The following is a 1,062-nucleotide window of genomic DNA, read 5'->3' on the forward strand; positions in this document are numbered from 1 at the left end:
TGTATGTATGTATGTATGTATGTATGTATGTATGTGTGTGTGTATGTGAACCTCAAACGCTTATCTACCCAAACACAAACCAAAGCCACATATGCAGAAAACAACAAGTACAAGTCATTTATGCAATGTGGGGGTCTCTAGCCAATAGATTGTGTACCTCATGCAATTATATTAGTACCTTCTATACATATACTTTTGATCAGAAGGCGTGCATACATTTACATATACATATATATATATATATATATATATGAAGTGAAAGGAGATATATAGATATGTAATTAAGAATTGAAATGAAGACCTTGTCAGAATGGGTGGTGTGAATGTTATGAGGTATAAGTTGTTGTAACTTGGAGACGAGACCTGCAATCTGATCATCGCTAATCCTCGATACTCGGGGTTGCCGTGAACGCGATCTTCTGCTGGACATTGTCAGAGAGGGACAATTGAGATGGTAGGAAGGTTTCTTTCTTTTCTTTTCTTTTCTTTTCTTTTTTGTCAGAGAACTTAACTTGTACAAATGATCAGAAATATATGATTGATGGCACAACTATACATATATATACACACACCTGTATATATATATGTGTGTGTGTGTGTATATATATATATATATAGAGAGAGAGAGAGAGAGAGAATGGTTATAAGTAAGAAGGTTGAGAGAAGTTATGGAGAAAGAGATAAGGGAGAGAAAGAAGAAGAATAAGTAAAACAGTTGGAGGTTGAAGACAAAGAGTGCATGGGAGAAAGGGGTGGGCTTTTGCTTCTTTTTAAATTGGGGGGTGGGGTAGGGTGGGGTGGGGGTAAGGCTGCTTCTACTTATATATGTTAAGGGTTTTCCAATGTTTCTATGTTTGATTTTCCGAGGGGTTCTGTTTATCAAACACTTACCTAATAAGTGTTTATCGGTAAAGTTTAACATTATCATTTACTTACCGTGTAAGATTTTAGTTCATCAAAACGTTATCGTATACAACAATTTATCCGGTAAGCGTTTATTATGGTAAGAGTCGTCGCCCTCACTTGCCGGATAAGACTTTTGGTCCTTGTCTCGCTCTTACC

The 1,062-nt window shown here is 36.3% G+C and overlaps 1 protein-coding gene across 1 annotated transcript in view; it reads right to left on the reverse strand.

Annotated features, from left to right (window-relative positions):
* The window catches only part of LOC112525431 (transcription factor PRE6-like), a 2,168-nt gene extending 1,433 nt beyond the window's left edge, over positions 1–735 (reverse strand). Inside the window, exon 1 of the mRNA XM_025135558.1 lies at positions 302–735. Within this exon, the coding sequence (XP_024991326.1) occupies positions 302–430 (129 nt within the window). The 5' untranslated portion in view covers positions 431–735. The remainder of the gene's footprint in view (positions 1–301) is intronic.
* Positions 736–1,062: the final 327 nt, after the last annotated feature.

Source organism: Cynara cardunculus (assembly GCF_001531365.2).
Source record: "Cynara cardunculus var. scolymus isolate 2C chromosome LG 13, CcrdV1, whole genome shotgun sequence".
NCBI lineage: Eukaryota > Viridiplantae > Streptophyta > Magnoliopsida > Asterales > Asteraceae > Cynara > Cynara cardunculus.